At 36.6% G+C, this 27,381-nt stretch overlaps 3 protein-coding genes across 6 annotated transcripts; 2 read left to right on the plus strand and 1 right to left on the minus strand.

Annotated features, from left to right (window-relative positions):
* Window positions 1-134: 134 nt before the first annotated feature.
* Window positions 135-14,933, plus strand: LOC132172414 (homeobox-DDT domain protein RLT1). 3 transcript variants are annotated; one of them, XM_059583911.1, is made up of 18 exons: window positions 135-702; window positions 889-1,338; window positions 2,713-2,795; window positions 3,564-3,974; window positions 4,067-4,159; window positions 4,272-4,436; window positions 4,564-4,786; window positions 5,568-5,668; window positions 6,091-6,177; window positions 6,278-6,430; window positions 6,540-6,695; window positions 8,388-8,597; window positions 8,775-9,500; window positions 9,602-10,159; window positions 11,202-11,825; window positions 12,104-12,208; window positions 13,217-13,480; window positions 13,810-14,933. In XM_059583911.1, exons 1-18 carry the CDS (start codon window positions 543-545, stop codon window positions 14,557-14,559), a joined length of 5,319 nt encoding a protein of 1,772 aa, XP_059439894.1. In that variant the 5' UTR covers window positions 135-542; the 3' UTR covers window positions 14,560-14,933. The 3 variants fall into 3 exon arrangements, with proteins under 3 accessions (XP_059439894.1, XP_059439893.1, XP_059439895.1); XM_059583910.1 differs by having other exon boundaries at window positions 136-702; window positions 13,807-14,933; XM_059583912.1 differs by having other exon boundaries at window positions 136-702; window positions 2,719-2,795; window positions 13,807-14,933.
* On the minus strand, window positions 14,709-19,067 carry LOC132172416 (uncharacterized). Its single transcript, XM_059583913.1, has 3 exons — window positions 18,713-19,067; window positions 17,892-18,322; window positions 14,709-15,655 (listed from the first exon to the last, which is right to left on the minus strand). The coding sequence occupies exons 1-3, from the start codon at window positions 18,875-18,877 to the stop codon at window positions 15,217-15,219; spliced, it is 1,035 nt and encodes a 344-aa protein (XP_059439896.1). The 5' UTR covers window positions 18,878-19,067; the 3' UTR covers window positions 14,709-15,216.
* A 1,522-nt stretch (window positions 19,068-20,589) lies between these two features.
* Window positions 20,590-27,144, plus strand: LOC132170913 (uncharacterized). 2 transcript variants are annotated; one of them, XM_059582065.1, is made up of 9 exons: window positions 20,590-21,210; window positions 21,366-21,493; window positions 21,672-21,719; window positions 21,874-21,987; window positions 23,073-23,141; window positions 23,263-23,310; window positions 23,526-23,681; window positions 26,578-26,658; window positions 26,783-27,144. In XM_059582065.1, exons 1-9 carry the CDS (start codon window positions 21,057-21,059, stop codon window positions 26,846-26,848), a joined length of 864 nt encoding a protein of 287 aa, XP_059438048.1. In that variant the 5' UTR covers window positions 20,590-21,056; the 3' UTR covers window positions 26,849-27,144. The 2 variants fall into 2 exon arrangements, with proteins under 2 accessions (XP_059438048.1, XP_059438050.1); XM_059582067.1 differs by having other exon boundaries at window positions 21,125-21,210; window positions 21,334-21,493.
* The last annotated feature ends 237 nt before the right edge of the window (window positions 27,145-27,381 follow it).

The following is a 27,381-nucleotide window of genomic DNA, read 5'->3' on the forward strand; positions in this document are numbered from 1 at the left end:
TTAAAAAAAAAAAAAGAAAAAAGAAAAAAGAAAAAAAGAAAGAACCAATAAGAAAAGGTTCATCAAAATTAAACAGAGACAGTTTCACTCGTTGATTTTGTTTTCTAGCCCACGCTAAGGCCTAGTTTGACGCAAAAACACCGTTCATTAAAAAGAAAGAAAAGAATAAAAAAAAAGAAAAAGAAAAAATAGGGGAATTATGGAAGGTGGAATTAGAGTGAGGAGGAGGGACTGTTGTGATTTTGCCTTTTCCTATTTTTTGTTTGTTCTTTTATTATTATTCGGCTTCTTATTCTTTCTTCGTAATCCAATTGACATTTATTGTTATTGGTTGTATTTTTATTTGATATTCGATGATGATAATTCTTCCGCTATTAGCTTCCTTGACTTTTACGTATTCAGTCTTCGGAAGGAGTTTTGGAGAGAGATAAAATAATCGTGTTGTTTGGGGGTTTGGAGGCCTGGGGAGTTCTTTTTTGGATCCGTGTAATTTCTAGGGTTGCCAAGGGGCGGTCGCTTTGCGATCTCGATCGTCGTCTTCCATGGAGGCCGCGTCTGAAGGAGAAGATCGGAACCAGAGCAATGATCACAATAATAACAATAGTAACAGCAAATTCGGTAATTCCAGTGAAGGGCAAAGCAAGCCCAAGCGCCAGATGAAGACCCCCTTTCAGCTCGAAACCCTCGAGAAAGCCTATGCCAGTACGTACCGGTTGCTTTTTTTGTGTTTTTTTTCATGTGTGTTTATGTTTGTTCTTAGATGATGGTGTTTGAGTTTGGTTAAATTTGTTGTTTTTTTTTTTCTTTGTTAAATTCGTTGATTATTTGTTTTCTTTAATTTGTTGATTTTTTTATTTTTTTTTTGTGATTTTTGTGGTTTTGATTCAGTGGAGACGTACCCGTCGGAGGCAACGAGGGTGCAGCTGTCGGAAAAATTGGGGCTTTCGGATCGCCAATTGCAGATGTGGTTTTGTCACAGGAGGTTGAAGGACAAGAAGGATGTTCCCGCCAAGAGGCCTCGTAAAACGGCGGCGGCGGCTTTGCCGGAGTCTCCTGTGGATGAGTTGAGGGCGGGTGAGCCAGGTAGTGACTACGGGTCTGGTTCGGGCTCGGGTTCGAGCCCAGTTGGCCGTTTGGAGTTTCGGAATGTGGGGACAAGGAATGTGGTAGATGATGTGCCAATGGTTAGGAGGTATTACGAGTCACCGCAGTCGGTATTGGAGCTCAGAGCCATTGCCTGTGTGGAGGCGCAGTTGGGGGAGCCATTGAGGGAGGATGGGCCCATTCTCGGGATTGAGTTTGATCCGTTGCCGCCAGACGCATTCGGGGCACCTATAGGTATAGCTTATGTCTTTTGTTTTTGAAATTAATGTCTTGTGGGATATTATTTAATACTACTCTTCCAAGAATGCTTAGTATCAAGCATTGTATATTGTCTTTATGTTTATTACTGAATCTGCACTGGTGACAATGGCATTGTGTATAATATGTCAAATTTCAGTTTTTTAATTTAGCAAATAACTAGGTGTTTGAAGATGTCTGGTTAATTGTTGTCCCTGTCTTACGAATTTTCAACTATCTTTGTGTTTTATATTCGTTTCTCTAAGGTTTGATAAGTGAAAGTATAATTCCATCTGTAACCTAAATTAAGCTGACTACAAACATGCATATAGAGCTTTCTCATGGAACTGACTGCTGTTGGGTTGGTCCATGCACTTATATAGTGTCTTCTGACTCGGCTTTCTCTTTTTTTTTCATGGCATACTAGTGCTTCTAATCAGTTATCGTATTTATTTGTATAGAATACGAAAGCACTTGATTGGCTTTTGTTTTTAGCAGGGTTAGCCAGCTGTTAATTCCTGCCCTTTAAAGAGTCTATATACATATGCCAATTGTATATGAAAGATGAGCCCTCAAGATTTCTTATCTGATAAGTGATGGAGATAGTGGAATAATCTGAAATTCTACTAAACATAATTTTTTTTTTTTTTTTTTAAAAAAAAAGTGAAATATTTGAATTGTTGTTGTGGATTGCAGAACTTTTGGGCCTGTTCTAGATTACTTTTTCTCTTTTAATTACTTAGAACATATTAATTTTGAAGACTTTCTTGTTATCGGTTATGGTAGATTTGTAAATGGAGTATTTTGTTTTGCCTAAATATGATCTTTATGTGAAATAGTTTGTGGTTTATGCTTGTGTGATGCTGACTTCAATTTAATGGGGATTAAGGCTTAGTGATTGAGTGGAGTTCAGTCGATTTGACTGCTCATGAAAATTAGCTCATGGTTTTCATAGGGTGAGGTCGGGCTGAAATGATACTTCTTCTCTTCATAAGAATGGGTGGAAGGTCAGGTGGTGGGTTCAAGACCCATTAGGTTTTGCCTAACTTACTAATAGGAAAAGAAATTGTGTGTTTTGATTAGGGAAGTGAATAAGGATTTTGATGGTCAAAATTATCATAATACTTTTTTATTTGCTGAAATGACTTTAGAATCTAGATCTTTGTTTCCTTCTACATTTTGTTAGTATTTGACAATGAGGTCGGTGGAGCATCGTCTCATCAGCTGGCTATTGCTTGCCTTCCTTGTATATAGAGCAGACTTGCCACCCTTTATTGTCCTCCTTGCTTGCAAATCATTACTTACAACATATTATGTGTGTTCCAGTTTGTAAGTTGTTTTCACGCTAAACCTTTGGTATTGCATGTGAAGCTGCAGTTCCAGAGCAGCAGAAGCGGCCAGGACATCCTTATGAGGGCAAATTATATGAGCAACGTGATGCCAAGTCATATAAAGTTCGTCTCTGAATTCTTCAATTAAATTTGTGTTAAATGCAGCATACTTCATCACTTTGGCATGCACAGTGAGTTTTATTTTATTTTAATTTTTATAAGTAATTGAAATTCATTAAAAAGCACAAATGCGCAACCCAAGTACACAAGATGTACACAAAGAAATACCTAACCATAAGGGAAAAAAAAAAAAAAAAAAAAAGATTAAGAAAATCACAAAAGCTAAAAACATGATAAATCATTCGTGATGTATCCTTTTCTGTTATAAATCTTGATGCTTCATTATGTCTGGGTCTTCATCTTAGTACTATACCTCCATTTTTTTCTACTCAATTTCCAATTTTTTTAGTATTTTGAATTCTTTACATGAAGAAACTATTTTTGTGGGCTCCTGTTTATTTTACAGTCTGCTATAAGCTTTTCTACTAAGAAATTGCAAGCTAAATAGAAATTTTGATTGCCTGAAATTAAAAGAGCAAACATATATATCTGTTTCCAAATACGGTGTCCAATCGCAAAGTATCTTGCTTTATGCTTCGCTACTTTTTATGTTATTTTTTATTTTTTTTTCTCTCCTTTTCATTTATTCCCCCTCTATCAAGTAAGAATTTTTACTCTTAATATATCCATATTTAAATTTTTATACTGTTGGTAGCTTGTCTTCATCTGATGTTTTTATTTTTAACTGAAAATTGTTTTGCTGGAAGCATCTACATCTGCACCGCCTATTTTTATGGATTAACATCTTGAAGTTGAATTAAATTTATCCAGGCTACTGCAAGGGTGCTTCGTGAATATCCATTTCTTCCAGACCAGCCTGGTATTAGATCTGATGCATTTGGACAAGTTGCCCAATCTCATTTTCATGACTCAATGGCTGATGGTCCAACTGCCAGAACTTCATCATTTATGCTTGGAAATGAACAATTGCCCAGGGTTCATGGTGTCCAAGGTCACACATCTCGTGTTCGTCATTCGTCTCAGCAAGACAGGCAGGGACTTGCCTTATCATCACCTCCCAGGGATGATGACCGACTCCCAGAAAGGGAGTCCCTTACAAATGTTAGAATTAATTCTCAGTTTAGTGATCATCCAATTATTGGACCAGAAGATTCATGTGTAGCATCTGATGGGCAAATCTTTCAGAATGATGCTATTTTAAGGAAGGAGAGGAAACGCAAGGTATCTTAAACCAGTCAAACTAATTCAGATTGTATTTTTTTTTTTTTGGTCTTTATCAAGGATTATTTTATATTTTTTGTTTCTTCATTTAGAGTGAAGATGCTGCTAGTGTTGCAAGAGATGTTGAAGCACATGAGATTCGGATGAGGAAAGAGCTTGAGAAACAAGATATTCTGAGGCGAAAGGTTTGAACTTATGAGTCATGAATCTTTGTTCTCTGAAGTTAACCTGTTGTGCCCTTCCCAGAAGGCAAATAGCCCCATTTTTTCACTGATATTATGAACCTTGTTTTATTAGAGTGAAGAAAGAATGAGGAAAGAAATGGAAAAACAAGACCGGGAAAGAAGGAAGGAAGAAGAGAGGCTTATGCGTGAAAAGCAGCGAGAAGAGGAGAGATCAAAGCGTGAGCAAAGACGTGAAATTGAACGAAGGGAAAAATTTTTGCAGAGAGAATATTTAAGAGTAAGTTTCTGTAATGTGAGTTCTTTGGAGCTAACTTTTTGATTTTCTGGGATAAGTGACCAAATTCCACTCCCTGTCTTCCCCTTCTATCTATCCCTTCCTGCTCTCCCCTCTCTGGTCCTAAAAGGCTGAGAAAAGGAGGCAAAAAGAAGAGCTCCGCAAAGAGAAAGAAGAAGTAAGACGCAAAGCTGCCATTGAGAAGGCTACTGCACGAAAAATAGCTAGAGAATCTATGGAGCTTATTGAGGATGAACAGCTGGAACTGATGGAACTAGCTGCTGCAAGCAAGGGTTTATCCTCGATGATTCATCTCGATCATGACAGTTTGCAAAATATTGAATCATTCAGAGGTAGGCATTCCATTAAGAACTTTGGGTTCAGTCTTCAAGCATTTACCTGACTGCTTTTTGCTAAGCCTTAATCTGGTCTTTTAGAATGCTGAGGAAAAGAAAAGATACTTAGATACTAGGCTCTCCTCATTCATGTTAGTTTGGCTCCCAGATTATGAAAATCTCACCGTAAAAATAACTTTCTCCCAATCAAATTATACAGCATTTTCCCCTTCAAAGATATTGGAAGACAAGGTCTGATAAAATAAGCAAAATTGGATTCCGGCTACAATTATTAGATTATCTGAACCTTTCCTTACAAAAAGTTTCAGTTTTCAGTATAATCTTCCTAGAGCATAGCAAAAGGAGCATAGTTCTGGAGTAACGTTTACTTCAATGCTCCGGTTTCTGTAAATACTTCTCACCTTAGCTTGCGAACATCTACCTGTAATGTCTTTTGTCTTCCTGTCTTCTCATGTAGTCTTGATTAGGTTTTAGATTTAATCTGTAGTAAGGGTTGGGCTCATGTTTACCTTAACTCTGATTTCACAAATAAACTGTTCTTGCCCTTGTCACCTTTAACTTTTGCATTTGAGTGAAGAAAGTAGAATTTTTTGAATTTCAAGTCCATTCTTAATGTTGAAATTCTATTTAAACACATCCCAAGTGTTTGACAATGTCCTTTAATTATTCTGCTGATGAGGTTGTCCTTTTCTCAAAATTTGGTTTGCTCTATGTTCTTATCTGCTGTAGTTACTCCTAAATTGTTCTCGGCAGCTCACACACGAGTTTTGTGTTGTAGGTTCTTTGAGTGATTTCCCACCTAAGTCTCTGAAATTGAAAAAACCGTTTGCGATTCAACCCTGGATCAATTCAGAGGAGAATATTGGCAACCTTCTGATGGTATGTCCTACTGGTCATTTTCATTCCATTTTAGATGAGGAAAGATTGTAGTGGTACAGGAATTATGACATTATATAGTTGCATGAGGGATCATAATGCTATATTCTGTGTTCACACTACAGTTTGTAACTATTTGAACAAAAGGTTATGTCTATGCTTTGGCTTGAACATTTCCATTTTGCTGCTTTAAGAATAAACCCAATTCCAAATAATAATGTTGTTTATATGCTTTCATCGTTGGCGGAAGTTAGCAGCTTTATATAACAGTTTGCTTCTATGTTTATGTCATACTGAATAACAGATATGAATGTACTGCTCTACCCTATATTTGTTATGTGTGTGCTGCTTTTCTTGAGAGAAGTTTTGCTAATGGATAAATTAATGCCTTTGATTTTGTGTTTGAATATCCTTGTTGTCTTCAGGTCTGGAGATTTTTAATTACTTTTGTTGATGTTCTCAAGTTATGGCCGTTTACTCTTGATGAGTTTGTTCAAGCCTTTCATGACTATGTGAGTCATTCATGAGGTCTTTGCTTTCAAATTCCACTCTTAATCAATCTTCTGCAACTGGTTTTGCTTGATTGCGGTGTTCATATAATTTTTCTCTCAGGATTCAAGGTTGTCGGGTGAGATACATGTTGCTCTTCTTAAGTTGATAATAAAAGATATTGAAGATGTTGCAAGGACACCTTCTACCGGATTAGGAATGAATCAAAACGGTGCTGCTAACCCGGGAGGTGGACATCCACATATTGTTGAAGGGGTAACCTCTGTTCTATGTACACTTGAATTAGTTATTTGTTTGCCATACTACTTTTTCCTCATTGTTACAGAACCTTTTTTTTTTTTTTTTTATGTTATTTCTGTATTAGGCATATGCATGGGGCTTTGATATACGGAACTGGCAGCGGCACTTAAATCCACTGACGTGGCCTGAAATATTTCGGCAATTAGCACTTTCTGCTGGATTTGGACCACAGTTGAAAAAAAGGAGTATCACGTGGTCATACCTGCATGAGAATGATGAGGTTCACATTTTGTTGTATTTTTCTTTTGGCATTTTGCCCTTCTGCATTGGATTTATATTCTAGTTTGTTACTCATAGAAAGTATATGTAATGGATTATACATCATGCTTTCACATGTACTATGCATCAACATCCAAAAAAGGAAAAAGTAAGAAAGAAAAAAGAGCAACTGCATTAAGTGCTATATATTACCATTATGCTTTAGTCATAATCCTTGGTCGATCTTAATTATGCTCCATTACAGGAATATGAAATAAAGCTTAGGGGAATCCTAAGTATAGATTCGTGTTTGGGGAAATCATCAAATTTATGATCTGATTAGGCATTTTCAGAAGATGTCCATATTTTGTATAGCTGAATTTTAATTTCAAAAGAACCTATCAGATTTGTTATAATTTATCACTAGCAGGGAACGCTTTCACTTTTTCCAGTTTATTCTTGATTTTGCATCTTTTTCTTATATATATAGACATACACACACACACACACACACAAATAATAGAAATTGCTGATAAAGAATAGAAATTATTGAAAGAATAGTATGGATAATGAGTACACGAGAGATTTTTTTTTTTTTTTTTTTTTTGGGTACACGGGAAATAGTAAAAAATTTAGATCTAAAATTAGAGAGGTCTTCTTCCACAAACAATGAAGAAGATTACTATTTGTAGCTGTCAGCCAATCAAGAAATGATCTTGAAAACATCTTCTACTCCACCACTGAGAGTTCAATGTCCTCAAGTGTCTTTGCACTTTGTTTGTGCCAAATCAAACAAAACTGCAAAGACAACAACTCCACTAGCCAACAGCTCTACTTCTGCTGTAGATGCATCTCCATACACTGCAATTTGAGAAAGCTCAGGGAATAGATGTTCTAGTGGAATCTCCCCAGCCAAAAATCAAACCCAAATACGATTTTGACTACAAACCTCCTCTATAAACTGATTTCATAGCTTTGTTTTATTGCCAGTCTTAGTGCTTGATAATTTTTTTGTAGATACTTGGGTTGTTTCCCTTTTGGTTTTTTATAATAGAACTCTTACTTATCAAAGAGAGATCTGCGATCTGCTTAGCAGTGTTATAAAGATGTTTATGCATTCTCTAAGGTAAACTTGGTAAACGTCTTGGAAAGAGGTGTGGAATTGAGTTTATTTCTTGGTAACTTGGTATGGATTTTTTTTTTTTTTTTTTTTCCGAGGAGAAAGGTTTGGGCTTGAGGATTGTCAAGTGCTGAATCTTTACTGAATCTGATACGTATTTGGAGTACCATTAAACAACATAACTACTCCAATTGTTGTTGGGAGAAGCACGGATTAAGATTTTGCTCACCAGAAGATTCACCTGATTAAAGTTTGTAGGCATATTATTATTATTTTTTTGATAAGTAGTTGAAATTTTATAAAAAACGAAAGGGTGCTACCCAAGTACACAAGAAGTATATAAAAGAGATACCTATACATCAAACGAAAAATGATCAAGGATACGCAGGCATATTATTATGTAGACACTTGTCCAATATAGTGGTTTCTTATCAATTTCATGTTGAAATTGGAGTGATCTGAAGTTTTCTGTCACCGTTAATTATAGGCTTGACCAATTGGGTGTGTTCAGATATGGAAGTTCAGGACCTTTTATTACGCTTGTCATAGCGTGTTACTTCTATTAAATGACGATTGATTTATATGTGATTGCAGGGTAAAGGTTGTGAAGATATAATTTCTACTCTCCGTAATGGTTCAGCAGCTGAAAATGCATTTGTGATAATGCAAGAAAAAGGTTTATTACTTCCGCGAAGATCTAGGCATCGCTTGACTCCTGGAACTGTCAAATTTGCTGCTTTTCATGTTCTTTCACTAGAGGGAAGCAAGGGATTAACGGTATTAGAACTTGCAGACAAGATTCAGGTGAGTTTAAATTGTTATCAACTTAGACTTTTGGATACTGACCCTCTCATCCATTGGCTTTGTGTGTGTATGATAAAGGCCCAGATTCACAATTCTAGACTTCTAGGGTTGGTAGGGAGACAGAGATTTAATTCTTTTAATTTAATGATTTTTACTGATATATTTGTATACTGCTAGAAATCTGGACTTCGGGACCTGACAACAAGCAAGACGCCGGAGGCTTCAATTTCTGTTGCTTTGACAAGGGATGCTAAGCTTTTCGAAAGAATAGCTCCTTCAACATATCGTGTGCGTGCTGCTTACAGGAAGGATCCTGCTGATGCTGAGGCAATACTTTCAGCTGCCAGAAAGAAAATTCAGATATTTGAAAATGGGTTTTTGGCTGAAGAAGATGTCGAGGATGTTGAAAGAGAAGACGCTGAGGATGTTGAAAGAGAAGATGCTGAGGATGTTGAAAGAGATGAAGACTCTGAATGTGATGATGTTGATGAAGATCCTGAAGTAGATGATTTTGCCACTCCATCAATTGGAAACAAAACCTCCATTCCCTACAGTGAAGTAAAAGCTTGCTTAGAAAGTGGGAATCAAAATATATGCAATAATGTTGCACTCGATCTGCAAAATAAGTTGGAGAAGGATTTTTCATCCATCCCCTTGAGCAATTCCAAAGATGAAAACTGTCCGAGCATTGCCACTGCACAATATGTTGCTGGTGAAGATATCAGTGCCAATAATCTTGATCAAGAAAATATGGAGATTGATGAAAGCAAGTCAGGTGACTCATGGATTCAAGGACTTACAGAAGGAGAATATTCTGATCTCAGTGTAGAGGAGCGTCTTAATGCCCTTGTTACCTTGATTGGTGTTGCAAATGAAGGAAACTCTATTCGTGGTGTACTTGAGGTAAACATGTTTTGCCACTTTTGTAGTCTGGAAATGTTTCTATGTTTAGAAAAATCTGTGATTTTTTTTTTGTCTTGAATTTGACATTAAAAGTTTTACAGGATCGTATGGAAGCAGCAAATGCTCTTAAGAAACAAATGTGGGCAGAAGCACAGCTAGATAAAAGTCGCTTGAAAGAAGAGATTATGAGTAAATCAGATTTTGGCTCGTCTTTTGTGGGGAGCAAAGCTGAAACACAACCTACGAGTACTGCAGTTGGGGGAAGCCAAAGCCCATTGCTTAATGTTGATGATCAAAATGAGGCATCCCCTAGTACTGCTGAAAACCAAAACCTACTTGGTTCACAGAGCATTCAGGATCACCTCAACATTATGCCTACTGAAAGGACCCCTGTTGCTCAAGATTTCTCCACGGGTCCAGATAATTTTCTTGTTCAGCAACTTGGATATGCTTCAAAAAGGACACGCTCACAATTGAAATCTTATATTGCGCACAGAGCTGAAGAGATGTATGTGTACAGGTCCTTGCCTCTTGGACAAGATCGTAGACGGAATCGATACTGGCTGTTTGTTGCATCTGCTTCTAGCAGTGATCCTGGTTCTGGCAGGATCTTTATCGAATTGCAGGATGGCAACTGGAGGCTTATTGATTCTGAAGAGGTAAATGGACTTTACGGTTATTTTTCTGTTTCCTTGCTCATATATGACTTGAATCTCAGAGTTTTGTGCCTGAGTTTAGTTCTTCCTTTTCTTAGTTTAGTTTAGTTTGCAATAGTTGTTTCAGGGGGGGAGGGGGGGTTATAAGATTTAGCTATTTAAGTGATGTAATTTTGGCCTACCTACTATTGCAAGGAAACCTACCTCTTGATCACCCCCTGCATCAATACATGCTGGATTTAAGTAAACCTCTCTATAGTCTGGGGTTTTCTTTCCGGAACTTTTTGATAACAGCTCACTGATTACTTTAGCTTGAATCTTTTTTTTTTTTTTAAATGGAGTCTATCCTGTCCTCTCACAAGTACTGAAACTCTTCCTTCTTGAGGGCTTTCCTCCATTCCAAAGCATGTGCGACTTCTATACCATATGAATGTTATTTTTATTAATGGAATATTTAGTCATGCATCTAATGATTTGCAAGAAGTTTCTCTTTCTTCTTTGAGCTGGAAGAATATTGGTAAATGTCCTTGACGGTGGCTTGGTGGCCCTGTGTTCATATATTTGAAATAATTGTTATTGGGCCCTTCAGTCATTCAAAATAATGGGGAATCCGTGGGTACTTAAGATTGGCCAGTTGGCCATGATGCTTATGAGACTGTCTAAGGTTCTTGGGACTTTATGCCTTGCATCTAACCATAGTGACGGCCTACCTTGCTTGCTTTCATTAAATGATAGATTGTCTTGGGTTTTTGTTTGCTTGCTTCCAGTGGATAATTGTCTCTTAGATGTCACTTAACTATTGAATTTTTTGACCAAGATTAATGTTAATATTCTCTAGAAGCCTGATCTTTTCAGGTCATCTATGACAGTATCCATAATTTATTGGTACTTGAAGTTATTCAATCCTTTCACTGATATTAACATAAAAGTAGGATCGATTTAGTCAAATTCTTCTTCTTGATTTTTTTGGTACACTTGTTATTGTTTGAGATCGTACTATGCATCAAATTTTAGGGTTATAATTCTTTTAATTCATTTTCTGTAGGCCTTTGATGCTCTTTTGATGTCTTTGGATGCACGTGGGATTAGGGAATCCCATTTGCGCTTGATGTTGCAAAGGGCTGAGACCTCCTTTAAAGAAAATCTTGGAAGGAATATGCAGTGTGCAAACACAGCAGACCGAAGTGGAATCAGGGTTAAAAGTGAAGCTGATGAAATGAATTCTAGTCCAGATTGCCCTGTTGCTTTTGACAGTCCTAGCAGTACTATATGTGGTTTAAGTTCGGATATATTGGAGACCTCATCTTCGTTCCGGATTGAGCTTGGGAGAAATGAAGCCGAGAAGAAGGCTGCTCTGAATAGATATCAAGATTTTCAAAAGTGGATGTGGAAAGAGTGCTTTAATTCATTGACATTATGTGCAATGAAGTATGGGAAAAAGAGGTGTGGACCTCTGTTGCGCGTTTGTGATTTCTGCCTTATTGCTTATTCCTATGAAGAGTCCCACTGCCTTTCTTGCCACCGGAATTTTGATGACAATCTTCAGCTTTCGGAGCATGCTGTTCAATGTGAAGGGAAAAGGAAGTTAGATAGTGGGAATTTCCGTTTATTAGAATCTTCTCTTCCCCTCGGAATCAGATTGCTCAAGGCTCTATTAGGTTTCATTGAGGTAAGATAGCTATGACCTTGAAGAGCTTTTGTGTTGAAATAATCAGCCATTAATTCCGAACTTTATAGTTAAGTATTGATTGCTCCCGGCATCTCATGTATTGGAGTTCTGGTTGAGCTTGGCCTTCATGTTATTTATGCCAATTGTCCTTGGACCAGTTGGTGTCTCCTTCCCTAAGGACAGGGTGGAAGGTTGTGTTACGGGTTCAATCCTGTGGGGGTAGTGTGAGTTGCGTGGGAAACCATTTACATTTTTTTTTTTTTTTTTTTTGTTGGCAGGTGTCTGTCCCGCCAGAAGCTCTTCAGTCATATTGGATGGAAGACCTTCGAAGAACCTGGGGTGTGAAACTGAACATGTCATCGACTGTCGAGGATCTTTTACAGGTTTACTGGTTACTTCATTACTTTTGATGGAATCCTAAAAAACTTCATCTACTAAATTTGCTGATGCATCCAAGTTTTTCCTGCATACTTCCACTGTCGATTCCTGATGATTAGTATCATCTGTTAGGACATGGCAAAAAATTTTCTACCAGTGAGTTATTTGTTGATTTTTATATTAATTTTCATCAAAATGATATAATACACTTTGTTATTGATGTTAGTGGAAGCATGTTTAATGGTGTTTGGGTTTTCTGAACTTAATATGGTCACTTTCGAAGGTTGCTTTTGCCAGTTGAGATGTGTGTGTGGTGTTTTTTTTTTCTGTGTTATTGAATTGGTACATGATCTATACCTTAGAGTTGGGAAGACACAGGTCCACTCTTTTGTCTTAATGAGGAAGGGCATAACCATCCTTTAATCATCATAATTAGGCACTGAAGCACATTTGCTGTTGCATGCTCGTAGAATATAATTTAGTATCTATATGCAAGTGTCATGGAATTATGAGTGCATATGTTCATAGATGCATATACTTATTCTGTGGCTGGCACATGGCATACATGCAGCTTAGACTGGTTGAAAAAGCATTATACATACTCGGACATTGTGATTTTGTTCAAGCATGAATTGATGGTAAATTTGTAGGAAAAACTTGAAATTGTTTTTACTCTGAAATTCAATGATAGAGAGAAGGAAAATGAATAAAGATCATTTATTGTCGATTTTACATTTAGCTTAAACAAACTACCATGTAATATTGTTTTTAAAATGGAAAACTCATGATTCCTCATTCTTTTTTATTTATTTATTTTTTAAAAAAAAACTCCATTGTATGTGTCATGAAGACAATTCTTTTAAATATGAAATTGATTAGTCAGGTCACTATTTTCTTGTTGCATACTGCTGTTTCTTTTTTATTAATTTTTTATGTTTACTTTGTATTACTGCTACTCTTTTCTTTTCTTTTTTGGTGCAATGATTTTCTCAACTAGACGACCTTTGTTTCAGATATTGACTCTGTTTGAGAGAGTGTTGAAGCGAGACTTATTATCATCGAACTTTGCAACAACAGAGGCGCTGTTGGGTTCCTGTACTCAGTCCGGGAGTGCTTTCCATGATTTTGCAGATCCTAAATCGGTTGCTTTACTTCCATGGATACCACAAACCACTGCAGCTGTGGCTCTGAGACTTTTTGAGCTTGATGCGTCCATTATTTATTTGAAGCCAGAGAAACCAGAGCCTTGTGAGGAAAAGGAAGTCACAGAATTTAATGTGAGTTCTATTTTTGTTCTTTTCCTTTTCTTATTCCTTTCATTTCTTTGTTTCTTTTCAAGGTGTGTGCCCATATAAGAAAGTAGGGGAGGAAATACCTTTTGCAAAATGTCCCGGTACGCTGCATCTTTATGGATGTAGAACTTGGCGTTGGCAAGTCATTTATAATTAGCAATTGATTAGCATCAATATATGTACTGACTATCGTTTCTAAAATTTCACTGGGTGGAAATCCTAGAATGTGTTAGATTAATGTCATTTGTGGCTAAATTCTCTCATCATCTTGCAAAAGAACTGATCACCTAATTCTCTTGTCTTGTCCGCAGAAGCTTCCTTCAAGATATGCTCCTCTCAATAATGTGAAGGAGGTTGAACTAGCAGAACTAAACCATTTTGAAGACATGATAGAAAAGAACAGTGCTGAGATGAAAAGTACCCGTAACCGCTATAAACGTGGGCGAGGGGGTCGTGACCAAGGACGTGGTAAAAGGTCACAGAAAAAAGTCCGCGTTTTCAATTCTCATGCTGGCAGGCGAAATGTTAAGAGCAATGAAAATTTAATTCATGGACTAAGACAGCAAGGACAGAGAACATATAGTCAAGGGAGTGGACGGGGTCGACGAACGGTTAGGAGGAGGAGAGTAGAAAAGAGGGCTGTTGATGAGAGGTTGCCGAACCATAGAGCTGACTCGGATAGCCCCAAGAGCATTGGTGAATCCCCAAGCAACGTGGGTGAGGATTGGGATGATGAAAAAATTAGCATGCTCCATATGGAGGGTGCTGATAATATTAACGACCCAGAAGAGGTGGAATCTGATGATAATGCCCAGGCAGTGGAATATGATCAAGGAAACTGGGAGATAGGGTTTACTAATGCTTCCAATGGGTGGAGAGGGGGTCTAGTGGAAGCGAGTGATGAAGATGTGGATGCTTCTGAAGATGATAATGGCATTGAAGAGGCAGTAGATGAAGATTCAGAGGTAGAAGCAGAAATGAGTGAGGGCTCTGATGGAACAGCGAACAGGATTGGAAACGATGAAGGCTCAGATTCTGCAGTTTCTGACGATTATAGTGAATAAGTTACGATGTTGAAGTGATTCAAGTCCCATGATTTCTTGCTGGTGCACTTGCAGCAGTTATATGCAGGCTGCATAAAATTTTTGATGTTGCAGCTTCATTTGCGTCAGAACTTGTGTATCGCGAAAGAAAAATACAGCATCACCCCCTCTTTTTTTTTTTTTTACCCTAATTTATTATTTTGTTTCAATTAGTGGGGTAATAATGATCTTCGAAAGAGTAGTTCAGAATTCTTAAAATAGAGCTGTCACGATAATTCATTGGTGATGGCAATTAGATTCTGTATTTTAAGCATGATGACAACAATGCTTTTTATGTTGTATCCTATTTTTTAAATATATCAATAGTCTGACAGGAATCCACCAATTTAGTTTCAGCAAGTTATACTGCAAATACCATGAAGCCAAATTTCAGATGTGATGAACCCTCTATATTTAGGGTCGCCATTTCTCTAAGATGTTTTCTTACAAACAATCAAACATCACTCGCTGAGCACAGTATGTAGCTGACAAAACATAGGTTATTAGCTGCTTTATTTTTTATTTTTTTATATTTTCTGCTGAACTAAATTTGCAAAAAGCTTTCGGATACAAATCACAGCCATCTCTCTCCCACAAAGGGTCTTAATTAACAATGAGAAGTGGCCACAACAATCCAATTTAAGGTGACAAGAGTTTCTTGATTCCAGACTTCTGTTCGGGTGTCAACCTTGTTGGGAATTTGATGTTGAATTTGATTCTCAGGTTACCTCTCTTGGAAGGATCTTTTGGTATTGGCATACCTTCCTTTGGGACAACCTCCTCATAGTTTGGATGAATTACATTGTTGATGGGAATGGTCAAGCTCCTCCCATCGAGTGTTGTGAGGTGGACTGTGTAGCCTGTCAATGCTTCTGCAAGCGAAATCTTGTGTGTGACAACCAGGTCATTACCATCCCTCGTAAATGTGCTGTGTGGTTTTTCATCAATTATGAATACAAGATCTGCAGGAATCACATTTGGCTGCTCGTTCCCTTTCTCTGGGAAGGTGATTTTTGTTCCCTTTTTCCACCCAGGCTTTATTTCGATGCTTAGGATTTCCTCCACGGGCAAGCTTTTCCTGTAAAACAAGATGTTAAAAAGTTAATAAACCATAACCACCATGTTCTGGAAAAAGGACATGATATGAGATAAAAGCCTATATAGCCATTCAACAGCCACAACTGCAGCACAAATGGTGAAACTTCATGAACAGAAACAGTCCACAGTATATGTAAATTGCACAAGATGGAGCACTAGTACAAAAGCATAAACTACAATGCGTCTATAATTGCAACACTCTTTAGTGTGCTAGCTAAAAGCCTATTTGTGATTGCGTTTAGAAATAGAATTTTTGTTTATAAAAAAGCCTGAAAGAACTTTTTGGAAAATATATCATTTTCAAGCTTTTCCTAAAATGCAATTTTCAAAGTTTTTAAAGAAAAAAGTGTTTTTTAAATTTTGTTAGCAAACCAATATTTTGTTGTCTAAATAACTATTTAAGTACTAAAAACACTTTTTAAACTCCTTTAACGCAATCTCAAACAAACCTGACTATAAAGTAAAAGCAAAAAATTAAAACTATAGTGCAGCTAAACATGCGTGAGATTGTTACTATTGTATATGCCTGAGGAGCTATAATTTTAACAATTGATACACTAACATGCTTCTAATTTCTATTGCATGTGCTTCTTTCCTCACTTCCACTTTTGAAGTTTCTTTTTACTTTTTTTCTTTTTTAATGAATCTCCACCTTTGAGGTTTGGAAATTGAATGAAGGTACAATTTCACAAGCTCAACGTGCTTGTCTCTATTGAAAATTGAATCTTTCAATAAAGACTTCCACCACAAGAACACAGCATGTGCTCAACACCTCACACATCTATTGATCTATCACCTATGATTTGTACTCTACTAATTCTAATGTCTGCAGACTTCATAAAAAAGACAAGACAATAAGTAAAATCAATATACTACTACACTATTTGAGGTTATAAGCGTTTCATATGAAGCCGTGATTTTCTCCTGCGTAGAGGTAGAAAAAGAAGATTTTGTCCAAGAAGAAGAAGAAAAATAGAAGAAGGTCAAGCAGAGAGAAGAATTTTCAAGCAAAGATTGATAAGCCAAACCTAGTGTATGTCAAGCAGAGAAGAAAGAAGAAGAAACTGCCGACAAGAAGGGAACCAATCTGAGCGGGAGAAGCTAGAGCAGGGCTAGGATCAAGAAAACTAAAAAATTTACCCTAAAAAAACAAAAATTTCAAAAAATTTTGGAGGAGCGAGCACCCCTGCCCCGCCCCCCTTTGTATCCACCAACGCGTTGACACAGTCGAGGATTTTTTTTTAAAAAAAAAAAGAGCACTGCACACTCTACTAGAGAAATTCTACTCAAACTGCTTATTCTTTGAAAATCACATTAGATTTAAATTCATTCAACCATTAAGTAGAATGAATTTAACAACCTATCTGTGGTTAATGGTGGCCATCTCACTGCCTAATGCCTATAGCTCAAAGAGAGCGAGCAGAAGGAACATATCTCCAATCCAAATGGTGATGCTCATGGGGATGGCATTGACTGCTGTGGCAATTGCAGCCAGCAGCAATAAGAATCAAGTAGTGGTGAATCTGGTGATGATGATGACAGCAATTGTGAATGGATGGCTATAACCACAATTCATCATGACCACCGCCACTGCTGCTACTATCATAGCCACCATCCCTGAAAGTATCTCTGTTCCTGTGTGCGTGCACAAGTGCACATTTGCCTATGGAGACCTAGAAACTTTTGCAAATGAAGCTGTTTTTAAGAAAGAACTCATAAAGCACATGATGTAGATCTAAGCCCAAACACGATATTTAATCTTCTGCTGCCACAAAAGCATTGCATTACATTAATGCTACAACATATTTACATCCCATACCATTCCTATCCTTGATACTCTCCTGTCCCCTTTTATTTGTCCACCTTCGTAACCCAACTTTTTAAGGAAACAACTGTTTTAAGGTTAATTTCTGAAAGACACATTTTGAAAATACATTTCAGAAAGTGGACATCTATTTTGAGAAGAGGACAAATAAGAGAGAGTAAAAGAAACTAGTTCAGAAAAGTAGGCATGCATCGAAGAACAAGCAGAAAAGTCTTCTGCAATTAGTAGGAAGGCCATCTACAGGAAATTTAATCTAAGAAACAAAACCAAATGCATATAGGCGACCATTTAGATTTCTGAAAATGAACAATTCAAATGCACAGTAAGCACATATGGGAATTCTGCAAATAGCAATATAACTAAATATATCAACAAAGTAGAAAATACTTACCCACTGGCATCTGCAATTTCCCTTGAGATCTTCATCTTTTTGGTAGTTCCCTTATATAGCTCCTCGAGGCTACACGGTAGCGTTCTTTCAATAGGAGGAGCCTTTCGCGGACCCTGACTCATAGTCATAGGCCTGCCCTCCCCAAATGAAGTAAATACATCATCCCCAAACATCCCACCAAATGACCTTGAACTACTCCTCATTCCATTCCCACTGCTTCCCATTCCTCCAAACGGGCTCGAAAAGCCGAAAAACTCGGAGAAAATGTCATCTGCATTTCTGGGGTTGAACCTGAACACTGTTGGGCCATCCCCAGTTTGGAAGAAGGAGGCCCCACCAGGTCCCCCTGCATCAGGTGGTGGCACTTGGCCTTTGAGCCCTTCTTCACCATATTGATCATAGATTGCTCTCTTTTGGGGATCGCTTAGAACCTACTTTAAACAAAGATATAATATGTGATTAAAAAATGAGGCTTAATTATAAAACAAAATAAAGAAGGAAAATAATAAATGGGCAAATGTAAAGCCCGGAAAAGGCTAAAATCTAGAATACCCAGATGATAAATCGCGACATAGGTTTCATGGGGCACCAAAAAAGAGAGACAAAAAGTGTTCTCTTTTGTCAGATATAATATAAATGATCAAATTTTCACTACCTGATATAATCTGATATAATCAGCAAAGATATTCATACATGATCATTTAATTATGAACAACATTGTATCAGAGCATATCAAAAAGCTGTCAGAGAATGCATAGTCAAAGAGAGAAAATCAAGGACAAAGTGAATGACAACATAAATCATAAGCATACGCTGCATACCTCATAGGCCTCGGAGATCTGTTTGAATTTGGCCTCGGCTTCTTTCTTGTTGTTTGGGTTCTTGTCAGGGTGCCATTTCATGGCAAGCTTCCTGTAAGCTTTCTTCAAATCATCATCCTTGGCGTTCTTGTCCACCTGCAATTCCTTATAGTAATCCACACCCATCTCCTTCTTCTTCTTCTTCTTCTTAAGCTAAAGCTCGGACCTTTTAGCTGAATTTATAAATACTTGCTATTTGGTAATGAGTATGTTGGCACTGTTGTTGTTGTTGGCTCAGATTTTAGGATTTGAGTGATGAGTTATGAGTGATGTTCTTATTTTGAAGGGAGAAGAGAAAGGAAGAGAAATAGAAGGATTTGTCTGGAAGAGTAAGAGAAGTGTGTGGAACTTTCCAGATGGGTTGTGTCAAACCAAGTGGCGGTTAAACATCCTGGTCTTTGCAGTTGTGTTAAACGTGGCATAGCTGATGACTCAGCATGTGATACGAGTGATTAATCAACTAGTATCAAATTTGTAGTAGTATCAGATTAAAAAAAAAAAAAAAAAATTGATTAACAATAGAAAGTATTGATTAAAAAAATTGATTAACATTACTTTGGTGGTGACTTTTGTAATGCCTCTGAAGTTTTTTAACTAATAATTGATACAAAGTATTTTCATAATATTTTACTGGACCGACGTAATCTTACCATATCAATTCAATGAAATTGGATAATAGCATTATTCTTTAAATAAAAATAAAAAAAAAATCAATTAGATATTTCATATAAGTGCAAGAATAATAAAAAGATCTGGCTTTCCTGCAGTAATAAAATGTTCAATAGATACACGACAAAAGTGACCAACGGTCTAGATTAACTTCTAAAACTTTTACCGTGCAGGATGTAAAAAATGCCCCAATTCTTCTCGAATTAGGATATTCTTCATTTTAATTTAACAGGCAAAAATACTCATCCACTATAACTAACTGAATATTATCTACTAGGAATGGGTAGATTAACCGATTACCGGTACTAGTTTCGACTGAACCGATATTAACCGTAATCGATATACCAATATCCTTATCGGTTAAATTTTTTATACCGGTATGCTTATCAGTTCGGTTAGAATTTCATATCGGTTAACTGTTTAACCGATATAAACCGTTAAGTAGGAATGCCAAAATTGTGTAGTTTTGGGATTATATATATACCTATGCAACCTTATCTTAATTTGGGTTTGGGTAGGTTTGATTTTCTTTTTTAGTGATGACATTGGATGAAATTTCTTTGCCTTTGGTGAAAGCATTTTTCATTAACTAATTTTGTTAGTCTAATTAGCATTCATTATGTTAATTAGTCCATTTTCTTTGGAAAAATGTATTTTATAATATAAAAAAAAGTTGTGGTGGATCAATGTAAAAAAACTTCAATTTTTAGCCCAAAAAACAAATATTTGGGTCCAACAAAAAGTATTTGAGACCTAAAACAACTCATTTTTAATAAGTTATTTTAGCACAACAAAAAGTATTTGGGCTCTCAAAAGTAAAAAAAAACTCATTTTTGATCCAACAAAATAAATCAATATGAAACACACGGTTAACCGGCTTAACCGAACCGTTTAACTATGTACCGTTATTACTAATAATTTCAGTTAAAATTCTTATTGGTTTGGTATCGGTTAATAAACCGTCTATCCAAAAATTATCGGTTAATAACCGATAAGAGCCAAAACCGAACCGTTTTGGCCGATACACAGGCTTATTACCTACTTCATTTGAACAGGAGATCGGAAGACAAGATGGTAAGCTGTACGCACTGAGCACAAAAGATTATTATTATTATTATTTTAATTTTTGTAAGTTTTATGAATAAGCAAACCAAGAGGGCTTTCAGTGCTGCTGTCCTGAGTGGTTGTTTTTTACTTTTTGTTGTATTTTGCTGTATTTTCTTTTTATGTGGGTTATTGTTTCCTTGATCTGATTTAGATTGATCTTGTAGAGAAAACTTTTTTGGCCAATGTTCATCCTTCAACGGCTCCAACTAGTTTATTGCATTACCTTTCCAGCAACCTCCTCTTTACTGTGATTGTTATCTTTACCGCTTAAGACTCTTTATAGAGTCCTATTGCGGCTATTGCCACTTATTACAGCCGTGTGCGGCCCTTGGAACTTGGAAAGGCACGTGAGATAGTCATAGCCTAGACCGTTGGTTACTTTTACAGCAGATTTGCTCTACTTCTCAAAACGACGACGACGTCTTAGTTCGGTGACCTGAGAGCGAACGAGACAGTTTCGGCCTTTATTCCCCCTCTAATTCAATTTCGGCTTTCAGAGCGAGTGAGCTGAGAAGAAGCACTTTCAGAAATGGCGGTTCTTCTAATTCAATTTCTATGTCTAATTTCGGCCTTATTTCCCTCTCTCTTCTTCGCTCTCTCGGAGACCACATGTTCAGCTCCGCTTCATAACGACCGCTTGATTTGCGAATTGCGCCAACTCAAGCACAAGATCTCTCAATTAGGTACCATTTCAATTTCTCATCTTATATTCATTGATGTGTTGTTCATAGCATTGAGTTGTTCTTACTGTGGTATTTTCGTTCAACGTAATCTGAACTTTTTAAAAAAAAAAAAAAAATTAAAAGAAAATGGAGATTTAAATTGAATAATATTACAGAATCAGTTCTTGAAGAAAGCACGAAAAGCCTAAATCAGAAAAGCCTTTACCTCCAAGAGCGTGAGGAGGCAATTGAGGCTATGTCACGTAAGATCCACCATCTGCAGTCTACTATAGATGGTCTAAAGGTTCGTTTTCCATCACAACTATAAATGAAAGCTTTCAATCTTTTTTCGTTTTTATGTGCCAATGTTGTTATGGATCATTACAATATTAATTACACATGTTAGACTTAACTTATGAAGTGTTAGAATATTAATTAAGTTATTAAACTTACCATTTGCATGGATTGAATTTCAATCGCAGGGTGAATCATCACGGGCTGATGAAAGGCTTAGTGCTCTAGAGGAAGAGGTTTAATTCTATATATATATATTTTAATTTGCATTTTCATTTTCAATTTTGATTTTACTTCTATTTAAGAAAGATGATGATGATAAGTAGCTGAATTAATTGGATGCTTATATGAAATTAAACTGATTTGAGAAGTTGACTTGGGGATGCTTAGGTACAACGTCTTTGGGCCGCATCAAGAAAGAACAACTTTGATATTCATAACTTAGAATATAAAGCTCAGGATGCCGAGGACAGGCTGGAAAGGGTTACCTCACAAGTTGAAAATGTCAGTACTCCAACTTGTCCATTTATTTTATATTCTTGTTTTGGTAAACGAATGAGTTGTGGGCACTAGTGGATTCTTGTTTGAATATCTTGACTGATGCTTTTGGTCCATCTGTATTAAAGTTTTGGTTTGTATTGAGTGCAGAGATGATCTTTCACTGTTTTCTGCCCTAAAGTTTCTATTTCCATTGTATAATATACCTTTGCTAATTTTTAAAATTTCTTATATTTTTTTTATCAACGAGTGGGTAATGGTTGTCGGCATTGGCCTGTAATGAAGAGCTGTGGTCACTTGAAATTGAGATAACATTAGTAGTGTTTCAGACACGTTGCCTATTTTTCTTGATTGGAGAACTAAGTAGATATGATTAGTGCTTATTAACTATATGAACGGGTAGCCTGCTTTGAGGGAGAAAATATAGTTTCTCGAGGACAAAGAGTTCATTAAAGTAAGTAATGAATTTTAAGCATTTTCCTTACTAGTCGTTTCCAAAAAAGTTTCTAGTGCTTAACAGTGCAACAAATTGTAAAAAATTGAAACAGGAAGCAACTCTGGACTCGCATCATTTTGGCTAGCTATCATTTCTTTTTCATGAGCTGATGTGGCTGTGTGGTTGCATTCAATGATACTGCATGAAGCTTTACAAATTCTGAATTTCCTAATTAATTGTATTGGATGTTTATAGTGCATTTCTATGCTGTGTGTTAAAGTATGAATTGATATTCAACCATGGCACCACCCTGCCTCAATGGATAAATAAATAGTTATTTAGAAGTAGAGACAAATATTGAAAAGAAACAACTAAATCAAAGCAACATCAGTGAGCAGTGTGGTGAATTTGATTCCGTAGTGCTCTAAAGGTATCGAACCCTGCATCTGGTGTTACTTCTCAGGAGTCCTGCTGAAATAGATATCACTTAGATGCAATGCCTCAAGCAAGTATCTTTTATGTTAATAAATTAACTTTTATTGGCCTATTGAAGAAGCATATATGCTGTCTGTGAGGACTTCCTGGGTTTCTTTTGCTTGTTCTTTATGAATATTTTTTTGCTAATAATATCATTTGGTTCTATGCTTTGCTTTAGATGGCTGACATCGTCACGGAGCATTGGATTCAAATTCAGCGGCTTGAGCAGGCTCTTCAAATTACTAAAGTATATTCCATTGAAAGGGACTCTATTTATATGATAAATTCATGAGTTTTTGGAAAGCCAAAATCTATATAGAAGTTTGTCAGTACTTCCCTAATCCTTTTTTTCTCTCTTGGGTAAATAGATGAGGGTTCAAAGACAAGTAGACTCTACAAGATGCACGTTGTTGAAGGTAATATTGTACATGTAGTATTTCAGATAGTTTTTTCTTGGTTTATGAATTCAAATTCTAAAATTGTGTGAAATGTTACTGGAACTTCAGATAAATATCTATGCAATGTCAGCAGTGACAGCATCAAGCATTCTCTACAACCAGAGGCGGTTCTCATTTTGCATTTTTTTTTCTCGCACATCTGGGTCTTCATTAAATTTTTATGTGTTTTGTAGTTCAGCAACAACCTATTTGGCGATCATCGTCAAAAGCTGTTTGGGGTGGTTGAACCTTACTTATTTGGAAAAGGGCCTACCTTGAATTCCTACATCTCTCAAGCTCTGCATCAGTTGAACAGAGTATTCATGGCAGCTAAAAAGTATCACCATCAGGTCTGTACTAAGTATCTTTCTTGTTAGTTCTATGTAATGTTCAAGAAAGAAATTTCAGTTTTATAATAAGGACTTTGAAGCAATCCATAAAATTAAATGTGATATTATTCTACATTATGGTTGTGTTTGTTCCGACGTAAAATATTTTGTCACTGGAAACATTTTTAACAAAAACTACTGATTTTTTAGTGTTTGGTTAACACTTCAAAAATAATCCTAAAAACATTTTCTAATGTTTTTATATACTGGCAATCATTAATATGTTCATATAACCACACATAATTAGTAATTTATTCGCAATAAAATATAATAAAAACTAAAAATCAAGTTAATAACTGTATTAATTGATTTTTTTTTAATGTAGAGAAAGTAAAAATTGATAAAATCCAGTGGTGTGCTAATCTATATAAGTATATATATATACGACAAGTGAAGGATTTTTGGAATGGACATCTTCTAAGAAAAAATGAGCTTTTAGTAAAATTTTCATGAGAAAGTATGAACATGTTAATGTTAGTACTTCAGCACAATGATAGGTCTTCCCTAAGCTCTCTCTCTCTCTGTGGCACGTGTAGGGCACCAACATTCTTAGACCCCACCAAAAAGCTTGATTAGAGACTCTTGTTCACTAAAGCAGAAATCCAGATCATCTTTGTAACTTGCGGCGTTTGTTCTTATGCTTTGAAGCAGTATTAGGTTTTAGATTAATCTGGCTAAATTCAAGCTGGTCCCTGCTGGAAATGTCACGAAGGTTGGAGGTTTGGCTAGCATCTTAGGTTGTAGGGTCTCTTCCCTTCCGATGAAATATCTAGGCCTTCTGCTGGGAGTTTCGTTTTAAGGCCAAATCTATTTGGGAAGATAAAGTGTCATCCGGATATATGGAAGAGGATGTATTTGTCAAAGGGTGGGAGAGTTAACTTGATTAAAAGTACTTTATCTAATCTGCCTACCTACTTCATTTCTCTTTTTCTCCTCCCACCTAGTGGTGCCAATCGCATGGAGAAGTTGCAGCGAAATTTTTGAATGAGGGTTGTAGGTTCGTAATTTACTTTTGTTAAATCGATCTCTTTTGGTGAAGTGGCTTTGGCGGTATGTTCATGAGAGAGGCCTTGCAGAGGGTGGTAGTGGATTATAAATATGACACCTCGTGGGGAGGGTGGTGTTTAAACAAGGTTCATGAGTCGTTTATGGTAGGGCTATGGAACAATATTAGGGGTTGGGGAGAGTTTTAGTCATACTAGATTTACGGTCGGTGACACCTCCAAAATTAGACCAGGCTCTCTAGGCAGCCTATCCAAAATTGTCCAGTTTAGCTCATAGTAAGGATGCTTTTGTGGCAGATCTTTTGGAGTTCTCTATTGACTCTCATCGATGGAATGTTAACTTTCTAAAAGCGACTCATGATTGGGAGGTAGACATATTTACCTCGTTCTTCAATTTGTTGTACTCTAGATTGAGAGGGGCTGATGAAGATAAGCTTTGTTGGGTTCCTTCCAAGAAAGAGTTGTTTGATGTTAGATCTTATTACAATGCCCTTGTTCCCCATGACAACACTTTTTTCCCTTGGAGAAGTATTTGGAGGAATAAGGTTCGTCGGCTGCCTTAGGGAATATACTCACTATGGATAATCTAAGAAAGCGGCTTGTCATGGTGGTTGATTGGTATTGTATGTTTAAGAAGAGTAGGGAGTCAGTGGACTACCTTTTACTCCATTGTGAGATCGCTAGTACCCTTTGGAATGCCATCTTCAACTTTGTTGGGTTGGCTTGGGTTATACCTTGTCGAGTAGTAGACCTTTTCGACTGTTGGAAAGGACAATTTGGTAGGCTCGATAATACTGCAATGTGGAAAATGGCTTCGTCTTGTCTTATGTGGTGTTCTTGGAGGGAAATAAATGATTCAAGGTTTGAAGATCACACATGGACGGTGGAGGAATTAAAGGATTTGTATGATGGTCTCTTCCAACCTCAGCAATGATTAGTCACAAAGCTCTGAATTATCATATATTGCAAACCCTTGTACTGTGCTATTGGATGTCATCCAGCCGGCTGCATTCTATTATTTCTTAGACTGATGTGTTAGGCATGTGTTGTTGTTTGGAAATACTATGAACACAAGGTGACCACTCACTTCTTTTATTTTATTTTATTTTATTGTTATGTTGAATTAATTCCCCCTTCATCAAAAAAAAAAAAAAAAAATTAATTCCCCCTTCATCTAATCCTATTTGGAGTTGGGTCTTAATGTTTTGTTCTCTATAATGATAATTGTTAGGTTTTTAGTGTTGACAATTCAATATCAAAACATGTTTTGTTGTAAGCATTAGGTTTAGGGTTGAGTTAATATCGAATTGCAGTTGAAGAGGCATCGAATTCAAAAGATTTTCACTTCATTACCAAAATTTTTGTGTTGTTTGATTTTATGATTTTGTGGATTTTGGTTTTGATAACTGTGGTAACTGGTTTAATAATTGGCTTGGTAATCTTGATTGTTTAACAACTTGGGTCTAAATTCGAATTTTCAATAACAATCTAGAAGGCAAAGCTGGGTGAAGCAAATGACTTGGCACCAATACTCTGTAGAAATGGCAGAAATATTTTGCTCTCTATATGGATCTACCGCATATGGATTATAAGGTCCTGTAGGCCATGACATTTTCCAGGCATTTCAAAGCCTTGTAGATTTCACAAATTTTTAATCTTTGTATTTCACCCTATCACAGTGTACCAATTGTTTGTACAAATATTAAAAGTGTAAGATGTTAAATGTATTATGTATATGGATATTTTGGTTGCCGGCAAAGCCGTTATTGTTGCCCTCTGTATAGCCTATTTACTCTCTAGGATAAATATATAGCTGTGGTAATGAATTATGAACTTACAATTTCTTTTTGCAGTTGCAAGGTCTCATCAAACAAGAAATGGAAAAAAATGAATTCACTGCAGCTCTTGCCCACAGTGAATTGGTTTTCATTTTGGTATGTTATTTATTGCCTCCTCCATCTTGAAAGTTTTCCTCACTCACCTTTTTCTAAGACATGCATTCATATCTCACTTTTTTCTTGCGATATTAGATTTACTAATCAAATTGCAAATTTTCAGGCTTCTGCCCTAATTACTTTCCCAATAATGGGTGCTTGGGTTTTTCTCTCATCACAGTTTAGCTAGCTGGAAAACTCCTTTCCTTGAAAAGGTGAATGTTGGTATCCCTGATTTACTTACTACCCCTCTTGGAGAATATCTTATTTCTGTTTCAACGATTGCCGACACGTTGATCAGGATCAATTTTGTACCCGTCTTGATCTGGATTGTGGCTGCTATACAACTTCGGTCGAATTCTAGATTTTTGATTGTATAATAGTATCAAAGATATTCAATGAACCTCGCTCCTTTTGAGCTTCATACACATGTATAGTGCACTTTCGCAAGAATGGATATAGAGAGTCATATGCCATTGCCTACTCGCTTTTGGGTGCTTGTGCCTTTTCACTTGTTATTGTTTTGAAGTGAATTGACTCAGATATGACATGGTCTTAAAACCCTGCTTAACTGAAAGCTTTGCTGCATTTTCGGAACACCTCTTTTCAAATTCATCAAGGCTACCACACCGTTAGGGTACCGACTTTTGGAGTTCAAAATTTTCGATAAATTGATCTCTTCATTTTTGCGCATGTTGTCGTGTTTTGTCCGCTGGAGTGGAG

The sequence above is a fragment of the Corylus avellana genome, chromosome ca2 (assembly GCF_901000735.1).
Source record: "Corylus avellana chromosome ca2, CavTom2PMs-1.0".
Classification (NCBI taxonomy): Eukaryota; Viridiplantae; Streptophyta; class Magnoliopsida; order Fagales; family Betulaceae; genus Corylus; species Corylus avellana.

What these genes read in the sequence shown, in the direction of transcription:
- LOC132170913 (XM_059582065.1), top strand. Translation starts at nt 21,057, where the DNA reads ATGGCGGTTCTTCTAATTCAATTTCTATGTCTAATTTCGGCCTTATTT. An exon ending in TTACCTCACAAGTTGAAAAT is followed by an intron (nt 21,988 to 23,072) that starts GTCAGTACTCCA and finishes GCTTTGCTTTAG; the next exon opens with ATGGCTGACATCGTCACGGA. An exon ending in AGGCTCTTCAAATTACTAAA is followed by an intron (nt 23,142 to 23,262) that starts GTATATTCCATT and finishes TTGGGTAAATAG; the next exon opens with ATGAGGGTTCAAAGACAAGT.
- LOC132172414 (XM_059583910.1), top strand. Translation starts at nt 543, where the DNA reads ATGGAGGCCGCGTCTGAAGGAGAAGATCGGAACCAGAGCAATGATCAC. An exon ending in ATCCACATATTGTTGAAGGG is followed by an intron (nt 6,431 to 6,539) that starts GTAACCTCTGTT and finishes TTTCTGTATTAG; the next exon opens with GCATATGCATGGGGCTTTGA. An exon ending in CTCTATTAGGTTTCATTGAG is followed by an intron (nt 11,826 to 12,103) that starts GTAAGATAGCTA and finishes TTTTGTTGGCAG; the next exon opens with GTGTCTGTCCCGCCAGAAGC.
- LOC132172416 (XM_059583913.1), bottom strand. Translation starts at nt 18,877, where the DNA reads ATGGGTGTGGATTACTATAAGGAATTGCAGGTGGACAAGAACGCCAAG. An exon ending in AGATCTCCGAGGCCTATGAG is followed by an intron (nt 18,323 to 18,712) that starts GTATGCAGCGTA and finishes TGTTTAAAGTAG; the next exon opens with GTTCTAAGCGATCCCCAAAA. An exon ending in GAAATTGCAGATGCCAGTGG is followed by an intron (nt 15,656 to 17,891) that starts GTAAGTATTTTC and finishes CTTGTTTTACAG; the next exon opens with GAAAAGCTTGCCCGTGGAGG.